This window comes from Pan paniscus, chromosome 5, assembly GCF_029289425.2.
Source record: "Pan paniscus chromosome 5, NHGRI_mPanPan1-v2.0_pri, whole genome shotgun sequence".
NCBI classification, from domain to species: Eukaryota; Metazoa; Chordata; class Mammalia; order Primates; family Hominidae; genus Pan; species Pan paniscus.
Genome location: NC_073254.2, coordinates 78902173 through 78920408, shown reverse-complemented (window position 1 = coordinate 78920408; position 18236 = coordinate 78902173). Strand labels below are relative to the sequence as shown.

The following is an 18236-nucleotide window of genomic DNA, read 5'->3' as shown; positions in this document are numbered from 1 at the left end:
ATATATATACACACAAACACATATATATTTAGAAAGATTCACATTTGCTTGATGTCTACATTCAACGAGCAATGTTGAACTAAATTTAATATGACATATGGATTACTCAATCCATAAGGTTTAATGTAAAAATACACACATTTATCTAAGAATAGTCATTACTTAGAATTTTCTTCAGTAGTTATATTTTAAATATTCAAGTTTCTTTCTCTTTTCCTAATTGTCACTAATTTTTCCATTCTAAAATCAAATAATTTTTACCATAATTGTGTTTGAAAATTGTCTTTAATACTGTTTGGAAAAACCAGAGTTCCTCCTGAATGTGTTTGTTCATAGCTTTTCTCTACTTATAGAATCCTAGGGTTACATGATACAAAGTCAATTGATTTGAGGGTGAAAAAAGTCAATCAAATGATGTCTTTTCTTCCCTAAGGTGATTAATTTGCTATAGAATCATGGAAACACATCAGTAGCGTCAGATCCTCTACTTTCCCACCTACCATCCTATGATATTTGCAAAACACTTTGACCTTTGTAAAAAATATTATATAAAACCTCAAATTGTTGTTAATGGAATAAATCAATATGATAAATTAAAACCTGTTAATATATAGCAGACTGTGAAGAGAACTAAGCTTCATTGTTCATTTTTGTTCCCATTACCTTTATTAAAGCAGTCTTATTTTATACTGTACAATAAAGCAGCTACAGTCCATAATGGGATGTTGGTATACTTGAATAAGACTATTCATCTCTGTCATTGATGTTAGTGGCTGAGCTTCCTTTAAAAATAACTCATTCTTGCATAGTACTACATACATCTTGTTGAATGTGTATAGTCAATCTTTAAAATTCAGTTTTTGAAGTTTTGAAAAACAAACCTTGTACATATGGCACAACACTTTGACCTAAATGCTCAGCTGTTCTGTTCTACCCTACACTATATATCCTATTTTTAAGTCTTATCTCAAAAATATGAGTCTGAAATGGTAACATAAAGCAGTTTATGAAAAATATAAAGAAATAGAAAGCTTCTGAGTAGAAACGATAGAATGGAGTAGGATAACAGACTGTCCTTTAGTGCATTAACACCCTCCCCACTCACAAAATGATGGGAGTGGAGAACAAGTCAACAATTCAAGAAAGAAGAACTGCCTTATGCCATTTTATAATATAACCTTTTACAGATCCAAGGAGAAAAACACACAAGTGCTGGTGCAGTTTTGTGTTTCTAAATATGCTCCAACTCCCAACCACCACCTCACCTCCACTCCAGAAAAAAAGAAGTCAAGAATACAAAAAAATTTTAATTATACTCTCAAATTCAGATAAAAGCAGCCTGATCAGCTGAATAGGAAGCCATGGGAAAAATAAGAAAAAATACTAAAGAGTAGAAGCCGAAAAAAAAAAAACAACCTGCTAATGGATCTCAGAAGATGCAGAAAAGATAAAGTTGTATTGCCCTATGCCATGCAGTGGGCTAATTTGCTCACTGTACAGTAGAAGTCCTCAGAAGTGATAAACCCAGATGGGTTAAGTGGATCCTAAAATAGGACATTTAGAAGGATCTCAAATGAGTGATTTTCAACCATATGCCTTTTGTTATTCTAAATTATTAAATCTTTAATGCTGTTGTTTTATCTGTTTCCTTACTTCTGCAATATTGACTTAATCTATTTTTATTATTATGTATTACTTTGTGTTGCTCTCATACTGAATTTATATTCTCAATAAGTTCTATAGCTTGAAGCACAGCACTAATGGGAAACGTACTTCTGTGCCTTGGATTTTTTATGTCCCCCCCGCTCTATCTGTTTCTTCAACCATGTTTTGAATTCTTCCTTCCTTTCCCAACTTGGTCATCCTCAGTGTGGGCATCTTTGTCCAGTGCGAGAGTAAAATGTTCCCTAGTATCAGGGACCCCATTTGCACTGTTTTTATGCAAATTTTCCTCAGAGTTGGTTTTGGTTTTATTTGTTTGGATATGATACAAATCATTCCTCCTTATATGTGTTGTAACATCAAAAACTAGAATTAGCTGATTTTTCTTTGTTAAAGAATAATTTTTAAAAGGGTATATAAAAACACATGTCATTTAGCATCAGGAGATATACCTAATTAGGAGATATACCTATTAGGAGATATACCTAATGCTAAATGACATGTGTTTTTATATACCCTTTTAAAAATTATTCTTTAACAAAGAAAAATCAGCTAAAACTTAAAGTATAATAATAATAAAACATGTCAAAGATTTTATTTACTTATTAATTTATGTAGTAACTGGTGAGATACTATAACAAGTTCAAGAAACAATTCAAGGGGCACAAACATGTATAAAGAATAAGGAATTCTGAAGTAAATTTACAAGTAGATAAAAAATAGTCTCCCCATGGGGTAATAATCAATTTCATTTCATCAGAAAATTAATATGCATTAGTATAGTCAGAAATCATGTGAATTATTATTAGTTTTCTGCAACTTACAGTATTGGGAAATAGCTCAGAGACAAAGAAAGGTTCAGAGAACCTGGATGAGTAAGCTAAATATTAAATTATTTTCTCATTTCAAAGTCTTTCATGATTTTTCCAGACACCTTTCTCTGAACCATTCTTTGAGACCTGACTGTTGCTTTTAATCCACTTGTCTAGAACCTGAGGTAGGGGGAACAGATAACCCAGGTTTCTACATAGTCTTGCTGAATTGTTAAAGAAACACTTATTAATGTTGAGCAGTAAGTCTAGTTTCATTCTGGTTTCTGGTTTTTCCTTTTAAGTGGAGGAGTATCTCACACAGGGATACTCCGAGTGTATCCATAGACTCCTGAGGGATCCACAGGAGTTTCAAGTGTCCAGAAGGTCAAAATCACTGTGTTGACATTTCCGCTCATGGTGTAAAAGTCATAATGAATAAAATTATTAACACCTTAATATTAAGGCAGCAGCACCAAATCGTACTAGCAGTCATTGTATTCTTTTCCACTGTCCACTCAAAACAAAAATGGACACTTAAAAAAATGTCCTTAGAGATGCAATAAAATTCAATAATCTTATTAAATCTCAACACTTGAGTATACAAGTTTTAATATTCTGTGTGTAACATTGGAAGTACACATTAAGAAAGTTGACTACATATTAAGGTATAATAGTTGCCTTGAGACAAGTTGCCAGTTTATCTAGACACTATGAAAACAACTGAAAAAATGACTAGCAGATAATGTATGGTTATTCAGACATGACTATTTGGCAGCTATTTTCTGAAAAAGTAATAAAGTAAGCCTGTTACCTCGAGGAAAACAGCTAATAGTATTTTTTGCCAATGATAAAACTCAAGCTGTCTAAGAAAAATTAGAATTTTGGAAAAATCTACATTCCCCATAACGAACTTGAGAGCTTTCTAACATTTTCTGATTATCTTAGTGGTAATATTAATGAATTTGATATCTTATTATACAATAAATGTGTCATATCTGAAAACTCTGCATAACTCTGAACCAATATTTTTCAAATGATCAATTAGTGATGTTATAAAATTATGAATAAAACATCCATTCAAAGTGCAAGAAAGACCAATAACATTTTAATGTAACAAGGACGTGAAGTTCATTAATACACTTTTAGATTCCACACTGCAACTAAACTTTAAGGAACTGTCATTTGTCCAGTTTGTATGTATTTGAAAAAGTTATTAAAATGTTCCTCCTCTTCCCATAACATTTTGTGTGAGGCTGAACTTCCTATACTTTGGCCAAAGAAACAATTCACAACAGATTGAACACAGAAGTAGATATAATAATCCAGCTGTCTCCTATTAAGTTTCAAAATAAAGATATTTGTAAAAGTATAGAATAATTCTCTTGCTGTTTCTTATTTGAAAAAATGTAATTACTTTTCACAAAATATGTTATTTAGGTTAACATGTAATGAGATTTTTAAATTAATAAACATTTGAAAATTTTCATGGTTTTAAATGGTAATTCAGTAAATCAAAAGATGCGAAACATGTAAACAAAAGCTCTTTAGAGTTCTCACTGGATTTTAAGTGTGTTAAGGGGTCCTTAGATCAAAGAGTTTGAGAACTACTCATTTCATATAATTTTCTTTTTTAAATACTTTATAGTATGATCCTGCTCTTATTTGAAGAAATTCTACCTATCTATCCATATATCAATCTTTGTATCTACAGATGTTCACTGAATATTAATGCTGGCCATTTCTGAAGGTTGTAATTTTGGAGAGATTTAAGACACTTTTATTGGTCCATTTTTCTATTGCTTGAGTACAAAAACAATGTCATTAGCATAAAATACATATACTGATATATGTATATCACATGTATATATACTGATATGTATATACATACATATACTGATAAAAACAATAGAAGAAAAGTAGGGAATGGAAAAACTCAAAAATAGTAAAATATATATATATTCCACAAATAAATATCTGAAAATTCAATATTTACATCATAAGAATTATTTACTTTGATGATTTTGGATCAATTAGAAATCAAAATGGAAAATGAAAAAATGATCCCTGCATTATTTTGTATTGCTGCTATACCAAGTTACCATTAAAACAATAGAAATTTATTCTTTTACAGTTCTGGAGGTCAGAAGTCTGAAATGAGTCTTATGGGGCTAAAGTCAAGCTGTCAGCAGGACTGGTTCCCTCTGGAAGCTCCAGAGAATCCATTCCTTGCCTCTTCCAGCTTCTGGTGGCTGTCAGCATTCTGTGGCTTGTGGCTGCATCACTCCAGTCTCTGTTTCTGTAGTCACATGGCCTTCTCCTCATCTGCCATCAAGTCTCCCTCTTCCTCCCTTTTACAAAGACACTTGTGTCTATGTTTAAGGCCCACCGAAATAATATAGGATAATCTCTCCATTTCAAGCTCCTTAATTCAATCACATCTGCAAAGTCTCTTTGGCAATATCAAATAACACTCACCAGTTCCACCAATTAGTACATGGGTGTCTTTGAGTGTCATAATTCAGCTTATCACAACTCCACAGTACTTACACAGAAAAATTAATTCTAGGTAGAGTGTAGAACTTAAGTAAAGCTTACAGAAGGTAATGTAGAATAAATTCATGACTTTGGGGAAGGCAAATAATTCTTTATATATATATTTATTATACTTTAAATTCTAGGGTACATGTGCACAAAGTGCAGGTTACACATGTTTACATGTGCGATGGTGTGCTGCACCCATTAACTCATCATTTACATTAGGTATATCTCCTAATGCTATCCCTCCCCCGTTCCCCCACCCCACAACATTTAAACATGACATGAAAGGACTAATCATAACTCTGAAGGAAACAATACATAAATTGATTTACACTAAAATTAAGAATTTACATTCATCAAAACTCACCCTTGAGATTGGCAAGTCAATAGAACTGAAGAAGATATTTACAATCCATGTAGTTGACAAAGAGCTTGTATTCAATAAGAAAAAAGAAACAACTAAATATAAATATGAGCAAGAAACACAAAGTGACATTTCACAACAGAGTATATCAAAATAGTCAGTAAACATGAGAATATGTTCAACTTCACCAATATCAAGAAAGTAAAATTAAAGCTATAATAAACAGAATAGGTAAAATATACAAAGTGACCATACCAAATGATAAGGCTATGGATCAGCTGGAACTCTTGTATGCTGCTGGTAAAGTGTTAAATATAAACAATTATTTTGGAAAACTGGCAATAGCTACTAAAGTTAATCATATTTATACTTTCTGACAGAGCTATTCAACTCCTAGATATATATACAACAGAAATGTATGCAATTTAACTGAAAGACATATATAAAATGCTCATAGCAGCATTTTTCACAGTAACGAAAACCTAGGGGGAAAATGTCTACCTACACTAGAAACAGTAATTGAATTTTAAATATTAATTTAATGGAATATTACAAAACAATGATAATGAATTAACTGTGGCATAATCTATCTCTCAAACATAACATTGAGCCGAAACAAATGCAGTAGTCCCTCATTATTTGCAAGGGATACATTCCAAGATCCACCTGAAACTGTGGATAGTACTGAACCCTATCAATATTAGGATTTTTTCCTGTACATCCATGCCAATGATAAAGTTTAATTTGTAAATTAGTAACAGTAGGACATTAATACCAACACATAATAAAATAGAATGATTATAACTATATCCTGTAATAAAAAGTATGTGAATATGGTCTCTCAAGATATTTTATTGTACTGTAATTACCTGTTTTGGGGCTGTCATAAAGGGAGGACTACAGTAGACTTAAAGAATCCATACAATATGATTCCGCTAATAGGAAGATTAAAATCAAGTAAAACTAACTATAGCTGTTAAACATCAAGATAGTGGTTACTTTTGATGAAGAGTAGAAAAGAGTAGTGATTGGTAGGACTTCTGACAATGCAGATGATGGTCTTTTCCTTAACTTGGGTGATGTTTAGGTGAGCGGTTTCACTTTGTGATTACTTACTGAGCTTTATGCTTATAATTTCTGCAATTTTCTGTATAAGTTATACTTCAATTAGGAAAGTTAAAAAGAGAGATCCATGGGCTTCCAGGGACAGATGTCCAAATTTTAAGTAAAAAGAGAAAGATGAATGAAGCCATTTATGAATTTATGAATAAAGTATGATCTCATTTTTAAAAATAAAATTGGGATATGTAAATATTTGTATGTGGGGAGATAGGTGGTAGAAAAGAACATTTCAAAGTGGGGATGAAGAATGAGATTGGGGAAAAGAAATATTTATCTCTTTTCTCTATATATTTCTCTATTTTGATAGAAGATGCATATTGCTTTGTAATTAAAATACAAATAAACATAAGCAATTAGAAATCAAAAATAAAATTTAAACATTAGATTCAATAATAATACAAGTTATTAAAAACTCAACATGGCACTTTTCATTTATTATTTTATTTAATTATCACAGGAGTTCTAATACTTACAGTAGTTACTCTCACTACCCCATTTTAACATATGAGGAAACAGGTTTAAAATAGTTAAGGACATCCAGGTACGAGGTAACAGAATCAAAAGTTAAAATTCGTGTCAAGTTAATGCTATTAATACCATGCTATCCTCAGCCTGTGGACAATAATGTACGTTTCTAATATGGTACTTATTACATGGAATAATTATCTAATAGCACTCCTACCAACCCCCTAAATCATTAGTCTTTGATGGCAAAGATTGTGTTTAATTATTGTTAACCAATAAAATATAAATCTACAATAATTACTAATATGTTGTTTTTTTCTTAAAGGTAATGGGAATAATTTTGGAAAGCAGTTTCTTCATTTATTTCTTGTGGAAGGAAGGCCATCAGTTAAATATGGATGTGGAAATTCTCAAAATATTTTGACTGTTTCTGCTAATTACAGCATTAACACAAATGCATTCACCCCTATCACAATACGGTAAGTACTGTACTCCACGGTAGTTCTTTCGTGCTGAAATTTTGTTTGTTCATTTGTTTTGAGATGGAGTCTTGCTCTGTCACCCAGTCTGGAGTGCAGTGGTGTGATCTCAGCTCACTACAACCTCCGCCTCCCGGGTTCAAGCGATTCTCCTGCCTCAACCTCCCCAAGTAGTTGGGACTACAGGTGTGCACCACCACGCCTGGCTAGTTTTTTGTTGTTGTTGTTTGTTTGTTTTAGTAGAGATGGGGTTTCACCATGCCGGCCAGGCTGGTCCCAAACTCCTGACCTCATGATTCATCCTCCTAGGCCTACCAAAGTCTTGGGATTACAGGTATGAGCCACCGTGCCCGGCCTGAACTCTATTTTTTAAATGTTATTTACGTGTGTAACAGCCACCCAAAAATGAAAAGAATTTTAAAAGTCCATCTGAAAATTGTTTTGTTTTGTTTACTTTTTTATTTTTGCTTTTGTTTTACTTATTTTTATAATTTGGTGGAATAAACTACAAATTGAACTAAGCTATAATTTAATACTATCCTATGGGAATCAAATTGCACACAAAGTAAATCAATTTTATTTGAAAATATTATGGTGCAAGCAAATAAATTAAAGCATCAAGTTGTTCAGTTAAAACTAACATCCAGTTTTATTGTTCAACAAAATATCTATGGAGTACAGCTGCTAGGAATTGGTTAGTGGGAGCCATTGACTGCACAAAAAAAGAAAACTCAGTAGAAAAGAAAAACCAAAACCAACAGAATGTTAAACGGAAATGTCTTTCTGGATTATATAAATGTTTGGAAATCAGTCTTTGAATTCATTTATGCTTCAAAATTATAAAACATCAGAAAAGAGAAATTGCTAAATGATGGTCACATCTCAGGGGCATTACTAAACAAAATTTACATGCAGCAACTAAGAATTCAAAATTTTTCATCAGTATAGCTCAAATTTTTCATATAGTAATAATGGTCTCCAAAGTTACTCTATGTCATTGAAAAATATTCTGTGACTGAGTTCGTCTTTAAAAATGACAATTAGATAAGTCAGTCTGATCAGCAGGAATCTTGGCTAACCTATGAAGGTTATATAAATCAAATAAACTTTCTCTGAAACTGCATCAGTCTGAAAATAACATCAACAAAATGGACACCAATCTGAAAATGAAACTTCTTACAGGCAGAGATGGTTTCTTACTCATTTTTAATGCACTTAACAGGGCATCTGACAAATAGGAGATACTCAGTAAATGTCTGAATGAATGAAGAAATGAGGGTGTCTGGGCTGGGCAATTCATTTGCTTATAACAAGAAGGCAATGAAATTACTCTAAGGTAATGAAATCATTATTTGTAAATTAGGTATACCCTTTGCAACACTGAGTTCTATACAGACAAAACAAACTCCTTCAGAGCAACAGACAAATATTTCAACCATTTCTGTTATAAGTGTTTGCTGTTGATCACTAAAAAGAACCAGACGAGAAGCTAAATAACAGAAAACTGTTTAAAAGGCATTTCTATTAATAAGAACATCATTTTATACAATGTCAACAATTTATACAAACAATGGTACTTTCAGTTATACATGAAATAATTGCTATTTGGGGGTTAAATTCTTAGAGAAATGATTTTCTTCTTTACTTTTAAGTAATAACCTAATAAAGCAGTCCTCAAACCATTCAGATTCTGAGATAGCCTCAGGAAAAAAACAACCTGTAAAATAAATATTGATGCTTCCAGTAAAACTGAAAAGGACTTTCCAAGTGTTTAGATTAATTTTATCAAACCTTAAGAAAGTAAAAAGGAGATATCCCTATGAATGTAAAAATGCAAATCTGCTCTGTGTTATAGGCAATAGCCTACAAGAGCTCAAAGTGACAGTAGGCTGACCCTAGGACTATATATTACATATTATATATCATTAATTTAAAACTGTTGAGTGCTCATCTGCTAAGCATGCTCTCGATGTCTTAATATTTGCACCTCATTTTTCTGTTTCTCCTGGTTTTATTCTATATTTAGTTTCATATATTCATTTAACAAATGTTTCTTACTCTACTTGTAGCACTATACTAAGCTACTAGAATTCAATGGTAAGCCAAAACAGAAAAAAACCTAATTCTTATGTGTATACGGTTTAGTGAGGGTGATTGACAAGTAGACACACTAATACAGGAATAATTTGAGATGTGTTGTTAATGAAAGAAACATGATGCAGGAAGAATAACTTTAAAAAGTAACCTAGCCTGTGCTAGAGAGACCAAAGAGCTTTAAAAACGAATAGAGATAAACTTGGTAAAAGAAAACACAGGCAAAGCAGTGGTTATGAGTTTCAGGCGAGGGAAGAATATATGAAAAAACCATTTGGGAGGCGGCTGGATCACCTGAGGTCAGGAGTTCAAGACCAGCCTGGCCAACATGGTGAAACCCCATCTCTACTAAAAATACAAAAAAATTAGGCATGGTGGTGTGTGCCTGTAATCCCAGCTACTCAGGAGGCTGAGGCGGGAGAATCCCCCTTGAACCCAGGAGGCAGAGGTTGCAGTGAGCCGAGATCCTGCCACTGCACTCCAGCCTGGGGAACAGAGCAAGACTCAATCAATCAATCAATCAATAAAACAAAACCCTATACTAGAAAAAACCATGGCATATACAGAGTCAGGGACCCCAAAGAACAGTGTGTTTTGAACAGAGAAGCAGAAGAGGGTGGCTTAGTAATGAAAGACGAAGTTTGAAAGGTAGACAGTTTGCAAATGCTGTCTGGCCTTGCAGCTATGTTAAGGAATAATTGAGGGAGCCAGTTAGAGGGTTACTGTATATCCAAGTAAGATATAATGGTGGCTTGGACTAAAGTGACATATTTATGACATAATTAGGAGCAAAATGACTCATTAACTACTAGGAGTAAAAATAGAGGTGTCAAAAACTAGTACTCATTTCCTTATGTGCAATTGGATAGCAGATTTTATCATCCACAGAGATAATAATAAACAATGCAAGAAGAGCAGGTTAGATTGAGAAGATCATGAGTTTAAGCTTAAGCGTGCTGAGATTAAGGTGCCTTTGAAATACAAAGTGGAATTTTCCATTGAATATATGGAAGTAAAGGTCAGAGAAGGGATCTGGTTGGAAAATATGAATTTATGAGTCATCACTGTGCAGACGATAATTGAAACCATGGGAATAGATGAGAGTATACAGTAGAAAAAATTGCCTAGAATGACCCTTGAGGAGCTAACATTTACTAACTGTATACTTAAAGATGAAATCATAAAAGAGTCTGACAAGGAGTAAGTAGGAAGTAACCAAAAAAGGAGTAGAGTGTCATGGAAGGCAATGGCAAAGTTTATCGAATGCTCCAGTCCACTGGACTGTCCACATGATTCCATGACCTGAAGACTTCAGTGTAGCAGGATAGAGGAAGAAGCCCAATTAGAGAAAAATCAAGATAATATGTATATACAACTCTTTGAAGTTTTAATGTGGAAGTATAAAAAGAGGTAAAGTGAGGAATCAAGAGAAAAAAATGTAAGATGAAAGAAATTTGAGTGTGTTTAATTAATTGGAATTACTAGTTGAGTAGAAATCGTTAATACATAGAAAACTGATGAAAAAGGGAGAACGTAAGTTTCTTTTTTTTTTTTTTTTTTTTGAGACGGAGTTCTGCTCTTGTCCCCCAGGCTGGAGTGCAATGGCGCGATCTCGGCTCACTGCAACCTCCACCTCCAGGGTTCAAGCGATTTTCCAGCCTCAGCCTCCAAGTAGTTGGGATTACAGATGCCCACCACCACGCCTGGCTAATTTTTGTGTTTTTAGTAGAGAGGGGGTTTTGTCATGTTGGCCAGGCTGGTCTTGATCTCCTGACCTCAGGTGATCTTCCCACCTCAGCCTCCCAAAGTGTTGGCATTACAGGTGTGAGCCACCAAGCCTGGCTGAGAACATAAGTTTCTTAAAAGTTTAGGCCAGTAAGATACAATGTACATGAGAGAAGATTCCTGCCAGAGGGCAGGGAAAATAGATATACATAGCTTGAGGCTTCTGATTTCTGTCATTGTGGATGTCCCTGGATTTATGATTGCCTTTGCTTTATCTGTCCAGTTGTTTATGTCACCTTCTCTTGCTGTCTCATCTGTTTAGTCTTACTTCATCATTAACTGGGCAAAATTTAGAATTTAAAGGTCTTTTGGTATGGCTTTTTCCAACTTAATTCTCACTAACAAAACTCTCACTATGCAAATGCAGGGTAAATTTCTCCCTAAAAAGCATGTGAGTTAGGTTCCTTTTTCATCATATGAGTGTTGACACGATGTCTTCAATATTAAAGTATTTCTTGACAATAAAAAAAATAGCATGATGGCTAAAAACTTTTTTTTTTTTTTTGAAAGAGTCTCGCTCTGTTGCCCACGCTCCCACTGCAACCTCCAACTTCCAGGTTCAAGCGATTCTCCTGCCTCAGCCACCCAAATAGCTGGGATTACAAGCGTGTGTCCCCATACCTGGCTAACTTTTGTATTTTTAGTAGAGAACAGGTTTCTCCATGTTGGCCAGGCTGGTCTTGAACTCCTGACCTCAGGTGATCCACCCACCCCCCATGGGCCTCCTAAAGTGCTGGGATTACAGGCATGATCCACCATGCCCAGCCTAATAAAAACTTATTTTCAAAAATTAATTGAATAAACCATAAGCCCAACTTGTAAAATATGGCTTTATTTTTTAATTTGTTATCAGCTATTATTTTTTATTTTGTTATTAGCCAGTACTTCCTCCAACGAAATCTATCTTACATCTGTAGGACAGAAGGGAGAAGTAGAACAAACTTGAATAAGTCACTTGTAGTGATTGAGGTCAATTCAGTATCAAGATAGAAGTTCTTCTTAAATGAAATGGAGCAGAGATCACAGTTCTACAGATACATTGTAATTCATACTCATGCACAGTTTGTCTTTCATTTCAGCGAATTTTGAAAGGGATCACATAGAGAGAGCTATTGGTTTTCACAAGGGTTATTCTCTTTTGGGGAAGTTCAGAAAAATTGTCTTACTATATATATACACTTTTTTAAGTTTCTGAAGTTTAAAATTTTCTGGCACCTTTAGTGTCCGTTTTACACAAAAGCTAACTTTTACCCAGTATTTTATTCTCTAAAAAAGCCCTGTGTCCTTTATTCTAGGTGATTTACTGTGTTATCTGCATGTTTTAAAGGCACATAGCCTATTCCCCCTTCCTTAGATGCTACTATCTAACACTCCTGAGAACATTTCCTCAAAGATTTATCCAGAGGTATAAAGTTATCCATGTCTATTGAAGGTACACCCTAATACCTAATAATTTATTTTGGTTAGCAAACTCTTAGGGTAGCCAAAGTGGGATGTTGGCCAAGAATTGCATTACTGCCAGAGCAACACATCTCCAATAGCCACTTTTTAATAGCTCGGTGTAAAGAAGTGCATGGTTTAAGATCATCTGGACAGAGGCTGGAAAAGTTTCTAATAGTTGGGCAGCAAGAACCCTTATTAGCATTTGCTAAAACCCAAACATATGTCAAGTGAAATCATTGTAGACATATTTATCACATTACCTTTGATAATATTTGGTTCAGAAAACAAAATAAAAACTGCTAAGTTTTATAAAAGGACTAATTTTTATCTCCTGTTGACGTCTCCATGTCTATGGGATAAAACCTCATACATATTATATATGTATATTGGTGCAGATTTTTTAAAATTCATTTTAATTAGCTCATTTCTCACAGTTGTTTAAGAAAGAAATTTATTGTAATGCAAAATCCGCATTAACTTCACAAAATGGGAAGAATGATTCTGAGTAGGATTGATTTTGGTCATATCAAATTAAGATATTAGTAAGTAATTTATAGAAAATAGATGACTTCTTATAATACCCATATTTAATTTGTTAAAGGCTCTCAGACACCTCTGCTCAACATCAGATTGCAGTTATCTGCCCTTTCCCCACATATATCCTCTGCATTGCAGCTTGCTTGACCAGATGGTATTGACCTATAACTCAATATGGAGAATGAGCAAGAGACCATTCAATTTCATGTAAGAAAAAAGAATATCCATACTCTATTATCTATAATTTTGACAGTAACTAAAAATGTTACCTATGTTTCTAATTTTCTAAAATATATAAAAACTTTTCACATGTTCCTGATAGTTAATATTATATAAGCTATGGATTGCATGCTGGTAGTCTTAGAGCCAGGAAACTGTGAGAGCCTTCACTTCTTGAAACAGATGGTGACTTTTGAATTGTGCTAAATCTATAAGATATTAGATTTATTCATAAGATGTTGCCATGTCAATATGGAAAGTTTGGCAAGATTTTCATATTAAAAAGGTCAAACTTCATCACTTCAATATTAATTTGTGTATCTTTTTATCAGCTCTTCCATCTGGTATTTCTTAGAGGAAATGTAGGAAAACTCAAGCTCAATATGGGAAATATAGGTAATACTTTATCATTATATTGGCATGTGTGTAAATATATAAAGCTAAACATTACTCTTGCACCTTTATCCATGCATAGCCTGTCTGTACATAGCATACCTAAAAACTAGCTGAATAGCAAGTTACAATGCAGTTTATTTGTATTAAATTGTGAAGATCTACTGTAAAACTAAAATTTCTTTTATTACATAAGCTTAAGAAAATCTTTAAAAGATATCTATGAATCTGTAAGTTGGTAATTTTAGTACTATTTTGGATTATTGGATAGAATGTTCTACTATATAAAGTTGTCTCTAAAATTTGCCCACTTCTTGAGAAACGTGGAAGTATTAGTTTGGTGTTTATTGATTCAAAAATAAATAAGGTGGAGCATCTCAGTCTGAATGTGAACCTGAGTCTACAGAGTATCTTTATGGAATAATATGCCAGTGGACTCTACCAGCCAGTTTGATGTTTAAAAAACATATTTGAAGTGACTTGACTCTGTAATCACATTTGTGCCTTTTAATTGTGCAATTCACTTCAAATTGTCAAAACAGAATGGCAATTAGCAAAATTTAAAAAGTCAAGACTTAGGGCCCAAATCCTCATCTTACCAAATGCCAAGATGAGATGACAGAGAACTGGTTGACCCTCAAGTTCTGAGAGCAACCACAAAGACCCTACTGAAGAGAAAGGGACAGGTGGCAAGTACATCTATAATATAAAATGAAAAATGAACTCCATTTTGAAGATTAGAAATTTATCAGGGGACAACAGATGAAAGAGGATCTGCAAAGATATCAAGGTGTAGATAATAACATGCTCATGGAAGAAAATGTATGATGAGAACAAAAAGTTCCAGGTGAAAGGATGTTTAGCTCTTCAGTAAGTCACCATCAAACACTGTCATTTCTAATGCAGAGGATAACAAATAAAAATAAAAGGCAAGAAATGTTTTGAGCACTAGCTGTGTATGCTAAGGAAGACTCCAGATTTTCTTCATCCTTTATAATTAGTGGTAAATTTCTACCACTGTCAGAAAAGACTATTGAGGAAGTTTAAATTATTTTTGTGCAGTGGCAGAGTATATAGCAAAATAAACTTCAATTCTTAAAAGCCTTCTAATTCTAAAATGTGTATAGTTTACCACTTTCAAGACAAGATTTTGACAGTTATATACGAAAGTAATGTGAAACAAATGAAGACTTAGGGGCAAATTAAATTTATAAAAATTGGGGCAGAATAGCAATAATTGATGGGGGTCAGAGAACACTCTGGCATATAGCACAGTTAAATAACAGGATTTAACATGTTGAAAAGTAAGATTCAGGGGAAACATCAAGAAATTTGTTAATTAAGTGATGAAGTGGTGATTTAACAATACATTTATATTTTGTATATTTTTCCTTCCACTTCTGTAGTCCCCCTAGCTCTCCTTAACTGGAATTTATCATTATGGTTAGAGAGTATTTGATTCCTGCCTTAAAGTGACTACCGGGAAAGAGACTTTATTGTGAAAAACTTTTTGAAGCCTATTCTTAGCGGTAGAGCTCAATCCTTGGAAACATTTTTCTCAATTAACTTCTTTAGAATAATTCTCACTGAGTTCACTCAAAATATAGACCATTCTTTTTTTTTTTTTTTAAGAGGTTTAATGGACTCACAGTTCCACATGACTGGGGAGGCCTCACAATCATGGCAGAAGTTGAAGGAGGAGCAAAGGCACATCTTACATGGTGGCAGGCAAGACAACATGTGCAGGGGAACTGACCTTTATAAAACCATCAGATCTCCTGAGACTTATTTGCTATCATGAGAACAGCACAGGAAAACCCTCCCACTGGGTCTCTCCCACAACATAGGAAGATTATGAGACTAGCCTGGGCAACATGGTGAAACCCTGTCTCTACGAAAAATTAGCTGGGTATTATGGTGTATGCCTATAATCTCAGCTGCTTTGGAGACTGCAGTGGGAGGATCATCTGAGCCTGGGAGGTCGAGGCTGCAGTGAGCCAAGGTCGTACCACCAAACTCCAGCCTGGGTGACAGAGTGAGACTCTGTCTCAAAGGAAAAACAAACAGATTCAAAAATTAGCTGTCTTTGAACTTAAATATTAAAGTATGCTAATATATGAAAGTAATATGTTTGATTTTTGAGTGTGAAATAAGAATACTCTAAAAATTAAAATAGCTTATGAAATTCAGATAATTTTTACTTATTAGTGGTTTATAATTACTGTGAAAGGTATATGAGCTAAACAGACAAACAGCATACTTGTTTAACAATTAGACAGTGGTTAATTCATAAACTTCTAATCAGACATCTCTTTGGATAGTAGCTCTGGCATTCTTTCCAAAAGTTTACTTTTTAAAAATGAAATGTTAGAAAGCTATTGTTTTGGAAATGCATAATTCCGAAAGTAAACCTTGCTTTTGAAAAATTGAAATTGTTATATGTGAAGGTGGATTATAATAACAGAGCATCATTGTTAATAAAAACACATTTGAGACCATTCTATTTTTAAAAAAAACAAAAAAAAACCTTACTTTATAAATGAAGCTAAAGGAAGCTATGCCAGATTCCTCCTCAACAAGTTGCTCATGCTTCATCAATATATGAATAAAATGTAGGCATATGTTGATATAAATTGTTTTACAATTTAACATCTGAACTCTTTTCCACCCAACACTATTCAGTTAAGAATAATTTAATGCTTTTTAAAAGATTTACCAATTTTCTTTAAAATTGAAAGCCTGTTCCATAGACAGGTACTGGTATTGAGCCAAAGTGTTTGAACTCAATAAATATAGAACAAAGACTTTTAATATTTCTTCAGATAATTTATTCTAATGCCATCATAAGACACAGTAAATTTCTGTTTTATGCTATTTGAGATAGAATTCTGTCCTGGTCCCTCTTACTTTTTAACTTTCTATTAGCTGGCCTAATTCTAATTGCCAGTAATATCAGAACTCCATCCTGCCCTTCAAAGACAAAATGTTACAAAGATAAAAAGGAGGAGATTGCAGGACAAAGCCCTATACCAATTACCATAAAACAGGAATTTACTGTGCCTCATGATGACATTATGTTCACAGTACCCAGTGGCATCTGCTGGTCTACATAGGGGCTGGTTAGACACCTAAGTACAGCTCCCACCATTTGAAGTGCAAAAATTTCCAGTCAAATGCAATGGACAAGATAGACTCAACCATGCCCTGAGAATCCCTTCCCCTCTACCCAAGGAATAAAATACCAAAGGAACATTCTCCTGTTTGCGTGGTAATAGCAGTGTCACTCATCCCTTTCACTAGGGTGCAGTAGCAGAAATTAGGTTGAAAGAGAATCCCAATTCGTCTGGCACCTTAGCCTCAGGGAAAGTAATAGAAACACAGTTCCAGTTTGGTGTAGCCTCTTAGAATGGGATTATATAGAATTCTTAGAATAGGAAATGTAGGAATGTAATAGGAATATATTCTCAGAATAGGAAAAAGTAAAGTCTTGGATTGATGATGCACAGAAATCACCAACAGGCGAATCTGATACTTGGCACACATGTGCAAACAAGTCCTGAGGATTTCTAAAAATCTTTGGAGAGGGAGAGTCTATAATGGATTGTAATTCCTGAAGTTAAGAGTGTGTATTCTCAGCCCCTGAAACTTAATAACTGCATCTTAGGTCAAATTCCTTGGAAACAGTCTGTGCCATGGAGATTTGCATGCACAAAGTTTATTAGAGAATGCTCTTAGTAACAAATACTTGGAAGGCAGTGAGGGAAACAGGAGCGAACAGAGGCAAAAGTTGAATTGCAAAGTAGTTGCACCAGAGGCCTCAGCTGTCTGTAAGGGGAGTCTGGACTTGAGATGTTCATATTTTCCTTAATTTAGTCAAGAGGACCAGGCCTTTGCATCCCCCTCATCCCGAGGGGCCTCTGGGCAGCATACCACAGTATTCACTGTAACTGATTGAGGCTGGTGGCTACAATCCGCACTTACTGGCTGAAGAAGCCTGAGACATTTGGGTTTGACTTACACGTAAGCAATGTTTTTAGATAAACTAGGCAGGTATCCCCACACCCACTATCGCCCTGCCATAGTAACCAGGGAGCTAAATTCCCTGTGTTAGCGACTGTTCTCTGTGTTCTACTGTTTCTTACAAGGAGTGACCCAAAGAAACAGTGACGCTTCAGAAGAACAGCTAAATACTCATCATACCAAAACCACAACATTCTAATTGTATAGATGTGCATCAGCAGGGACACATGTAACTCCAAATAATGCCACTCACTGATATATCATTAGAACATACAGCACAGCCCAAGTAGGGTATACCTGGGT

At 34.2% G+C, this 18236-nt stretch overlaps 1 protein-coding gene across 1 annotated transcript in view; it reads left to right on the top strand.

The window, feature by feature from the left end:
- LOC100974207 (eyes shut homolog) overlaps positions 1-18236 on the top strand; it is a 1877183-nt gene that overhangs the window by 1536763 nt on the left and 322184 nt on the right. The window contains exon 32 of the mRNA XM_063605324.1: positions 7289-7442. Coding sequence (XP_063461394.1) covers positions 7289-7442 — 154 coding nt within the window. The remainder of the gene's footprint in view (positions 1-7288; positions 7443-18236) is intronic.